The sequence below is a fragment of the Sinohyriopsis cumingii genome, chromosome 12 (genome assembly GCF_028554795.1).
Source record: "Sinohyriopsis cumingii isolate HCF-2022 chromosome 12, ASM2855479v2, whole genome shotgun sequence".
Classification (NCBI taxonomy): Eukaryota; Metazoa; Mollusca; class Bivalvia; order Unionida; family Unionidae; genus Sinohyriopsis; species Sinohyriopsis cumingii.
This window is the reverse complement of record NC_142972.1, coordinates 42,309,961-42,314,966: the sequence shown is the minus strand read 5'-3', so window position 1 is coordinate 42,314,966 and position 5,006 is coordinate 42,309,961. Positions and strand designations below refer to the sequence as shown.

Genomic DNA, 5,006 nt, shown 5'->3' with positions numbered 1-5,006 from the left:
ACACTTACGTAATGACTGTCAGGCGGATCGCAAACTGATAAGCATAATTTGATTCACAGTTTTTGATAGGATTGAGTTTTGATTTCTGGTTATCATCAAAACAATCGGATTCATTTTTTTTTAAAAATAATCCATGTTGTGCTCTGATTTATCAGCCGTAGTGTACATAGATAAGCTAAGGTTATCACAGCATAATACGGGAATCATTATCGACCATGAAACAAGACACAGGGGACATCTTGTTGGTAACGCATTTAAGTTATAAATTATGGAAATATGGAAAAATGTGCTCTTTATATTAAATCAATCACTTTATCCATCGAAATAGGAAGAGAATTTATTAGCATAGAAACATGAAGTAAGCCTATAACAACTTCTCTGGGATTTTCGGAAAGGATTTCAAGTCAAGCAGACAAAGAGAAAAACAATGGCAAAAGAGAGAAAATACAAACTAGCAAAAAAGACATGTATGTATAGTTTCAAACACAAACAGGAGAAATTCAATATCGAGTACAATTTTAATGAAACGATTTTAGCAATCCCGAAGTTCAGCTTCGGTTGATGGTTTTGAGAGTGCCTAAATCAACTGAACAGCAGTTTCGTGACACATCTCAGCTTGGGTACTTTTAGTCGATTCCAAATTTCTCTCTGAAGCCATGATATCGTTTAAAAAAGCCGTATGTTGGTTTGTGCATGGAAAAATTCATTGACTCTTTTAAAAAAAAATTATTCTGGTTCTAAACAATAAACAATTATCGTTTGGAATCAGATAAATCCATACAAAACAAAAAAATAAGCAGTAGCTGCTGGAGCATGCGCACTAAATCTTCATTGGAAACTTTTTTTTGCACAAATGTCACTGATATATAATGTACGTATACCGTTTGGTACCTTTCCTCAATCCACCTGTCCTGAAATTTTCGCTACATAAAGCGTCTTCTTCGATTTGGCGATTAATGTATGTCCTGAATATATTTGTAGTTCGGTAAAAATTGCTATATAAATAAAAATGAAAACGGGGATGAACGTGATATTAATATGAATGGACATGTTTTGTTCACCAGGCAAATATAGAAATATTCAGACAAGTATAAACACTATTACTGAACACGTTTGCAAACAGATCTTCTGGTTATAAACGACCACTTTAAATCATCAGGGCAGAGACATAAGAAATTGTTGCTTACTAACTAAGGTCAAATTTACAAAACTCATACATAACAAGAGGAGTTTGGGGTTTTTAAAATGTAAACAGAAATCTTCACGTCACTGATTTATGGAATGGAAGTACTGGGCATTTGTGTGGATATTGCAAAATGCAGCTTGCAATGATGGGAAAGTCAGTTTTCACTTCTGATTCCCTCCTCCAACAGTCCTGTTCTGGACAATATCGGTCCAAAGTTCTACAAAATGTCTTCTCAAACTTTTCTATACCACCGAGTACACAGAGACGGTTGTCACTGACGAACATGAAAAATAAATCCCGATTCAAGTTCTGACTAGAACATAATCTAGACCGACCGGTTTTGGGGTCGAAACAGATCAAACTTCCACCCGGAATGGCGATGTACACTTTATCGTTCAACAATACCGCTTGTCCACCAGAGACTGCAACTGGAAGGTCCTGCGAACCCTCCAAGACGTTTGTGATGATATCCAACTTCCGTACGTTTGGCACATCACAGTCACCGTAGTATTCATTTAAAGTTCTACCACCAAATATGTACAAACATTTCTGATACTGAATAACTAATGGATTGCAAATGTCCTCCTCAAGATGCCCGATTGTTGAATATATTTTTGTTCTTGCATTATACTTCACGATGGCAGAAGTGCCACCGCCTATGAGGTAAATGTCATCTTCAACTGATATCATAGCGTGATTAGATCGCGCGCGGCAAAGCTGGGGGCACGTCTTCCATTTATTTTCGATGACGTCATACTCCATCATCTCTCGGCCAGAGCGCCCTTTGCCACCAGAAATGAAAATGTAAGGACAGTCATTTCGTATTTGGGAACAAACGGAGAAACCGGGTCCAAACCTTTTCAACTTGTGTACGCTCTGTTTGTGGACTTTTAATGTGCTAGCAAGTTCCACCACCATTACTGCCTGCTTTTCATTGACGTATTCATTCAGAAACAGAACACCGTACTGAACACTCTTACCACTTTTGCAAACATTGCCGTCTGTGTACATATTTTTTCTTTCATATTTGTCCAAAATGCGTTTACAATCGGCACAGCAATGAAGACTGTACAACCTATTTTCTGATTTGACATCGTTGTAGAAATTCATACAATGGCGGAAGAGTTTATCATCGACACTGAATGTCCGCATCGAACACAAATGAAAAAATGAATGAAAATTAAGTTCGTTTAGTTGCAAACATTGGGGGCACCCATCGGAAAGAAACTTTGCCAGTTTCTTCCGTTCCTCATCTGGCAGGTTTTGGACGTAAAGACGCTCCTTCACAATTGGGTCATCGGGGTTCTGGAAACACATGTGCTGTGGATAAGAGCGCGTTTCCTTTTCTCTAAGCATCTTTCAAGTTTGACTCACATAATTTAGCACAATGTCAACTCACTTCAGTCTGTGCATTGTATCTTGTGGAAAAGTAGTATTAAAGTCGCACATAAAAACCTTACTTGCAAGTATGTACCAGGAAGAATCAACCTGAAATAACGGAAACAAAAACAATCTGCTGAGAATAAGAAAACTAAAATAATCTTGTATATAGATCATATTTTCATAAAGTATTTACGTATTTTTGTCTTAATATCAGTTGCATCTAATAATAATAATAATAATAATAATAATAATAATGATGATGTTAACTATTATTATTTATTATTATTATTATTATTATTATTATGTACCGTATATAGGACAAGAACATATATTAATACTACAACCACTACTATTACTAATAATACTACTACTATTAATACTAATACTAATACTACTACTAATTATTATTATTATTATTATTATTATTATTATTATTATATGTACCTTATATGTAGACAACAAGACAGGCGAGACAGGAGTTCCTAGCATATTACGGCATAAGCTATAACCTTTAATGGCATTAAATCAAAGTTTCACTTGAATGCAGCATTGATGCAGAAGCTGTGGGAATTTTAAAACCTTGCGCCGATGAAATACAAATATGAGTAAATTATTATTATATTTTAGTTAACAATTATGCTATACGCGGCGTCTTGCCAATGAATGAAAAGTCTAAGATATTTTTCGGGTTACAAATGTCGGCCTCTGTCATACAAGGGCTATTTAAACCACGTGTCGCTGATTCTTAAAATGCTGACGAACTAATCCTAATGTCTAGTTCACCTGCGCAAGTGAGATAAAAAATTAAAGTTTTTAACCAAGTGTTGCTTTGGAAATAAAGCTTAATAGCCAAAAGAAAACAAAACATGATTTACCTGCAAGCTGACCGAACTCTCCAACAAACGTAATTATCAAAGAAGACACGGTTAAATGGTTCACTTATGTGTGCATAAAATGCACATATACTGACATTAATATTCACACAACAATCGGTACATTCATGACATGCCAGTACGTTGTCAAGCAAAACACAGATCAATACATATAACGGTGATCATTTCGTCTAAACTCATATTGTTCCTTGTATTTTGATAAAAGCACGTAGAACATCTTTGAAAATTGAATTAACAAATTTTGATGAACAACTGGACATTTCCAATTGTAAAATCAATCATTTTCAACGACGTGTTTGAAATTTAAATTTATAAACTCCAATTTTCTTTCTTTCTTTGCTTTTTTATTTCCATATTTTCTTTGTCTTTTTCATTTTTTGAAAGAATGAAAATTTATTGTAAATATCTGGATTACAGCTCAAAATAAAACAGAAAAACACAATAAAATGAACCAAGCAGTAGGCCTTGATTTAAAATAACTAACAAAGGATGCATTGCCTAAGTGACCGGTATCGGAGGCTGCCTGCTCTTAAGAAAGAACATTTCGTTTTAAAACTAACATCAATAAAAACAAAAACATACTCACCGATGGACGAAAAACAAAGCCCAAGAGATTAATCGCAGTTCCACTGTGTGAAAAGTGAATGCATACACGGGATGTTAAAAGTCTTCCTTATTTAGATCACAACATAACCACGTGACTGGGAACCCCCGACTTTCCTCTATTTCCCGAGTGGAAAATTACAGAAGTGTGCGTTGTAACTCAGTTATGTTTGTCAATATATTACCACTGTTTCGATTATCTAATGTGCTAGCTTTTCCTGCGTCAGCCTAAACACAACTGGCATTGTCTTGTATTATGTACTGCGATAAACGCCTCTTGCCTTGCAAGTACAGCTTTCTGTCAGTTGATGTGACCCGTTTGTTTGCAAATGACTCCAAAGCATTGAAATTGATATGTAGTGTATGGATTGGAACCATACTATTTCATAATGTAGGTTATTACACCTCTAAAAGCTTTTAAAGTCACAAAACAATAGCTAATAGATACTATCTTTGGACCAATACCGGATTAAGGTTATAGGAAACCATGGAGCAATTTCTATAAAGTGCCCCCCCCCCTTATCTGCTTTCCACCCTCTTCCATTATATGTTAGTTACCGTTCATTGCGCTGCGGAGGCCCGGGCGAAACTGCTACATTTGCCATGTTTTGCTTAGGACTAATTTATGCGATTGTTTCATCGGCAATACTTTTACATGCACACGCGCACATGTACTTACCTATCTGGCAACGCAGCTAAGATAGAAAAGGCTTGAACGAACAATCATTAAATACCAATTAATGTAATATGTTTTATTAAAAGAGTACAATAGGTACATATATGTGTCACATATGTATCACTAGAGAGGTACCCTTGGAATGCTTAATAATAATAATAATAATAATAATCCTCTCTCAATCAGTTTGACTGTAGTTCAGTTCACAAGTACACCACATATCACCTACGAATATGTGACTTTTGACACAGATCCCCCATGCCTC

General features: G+C 35.5%; 1 protein-coding gene across 1 annotated transcript; it reads right to left on the bottom strand.

Moving 5' to 3' along the window:
• Positions 1–322: 322 nt before the first annotated feature.
• Positions 323–4,213, bottom strand: LOC149786334 (uncharacterized). Its single transcript, XM_089976744.1, has 2 exons — positions 4,049–4,213; positions 323–2,674 (listed from the first exon to the last, which is right to left on the bottom strand). The coding sequence occupies exon 2, from the start codon at positions 2,540–2,542 to the stop codon at positions 1,262–1,264; it is 1,281 nt and encodes a 426-aa protein (XP_089832870.1). The 5' UTR covers positions 2,543–2,674; positions 4,049–4,213; the 3' UTR covers positions 323–1,261.
• Between the last annotated feature and the right edge of the window lie 793 nt (positions 4,214–5,006).

Coding starts and splice junctions, on each gene's coding strand:
- LOC149786334 (XM_089976744.1), bottom strand. CDS start 2,542: ATGCTTAGAGAAAAGGAAACGCGCTCTTATCCACAGCACATGTGTTTC.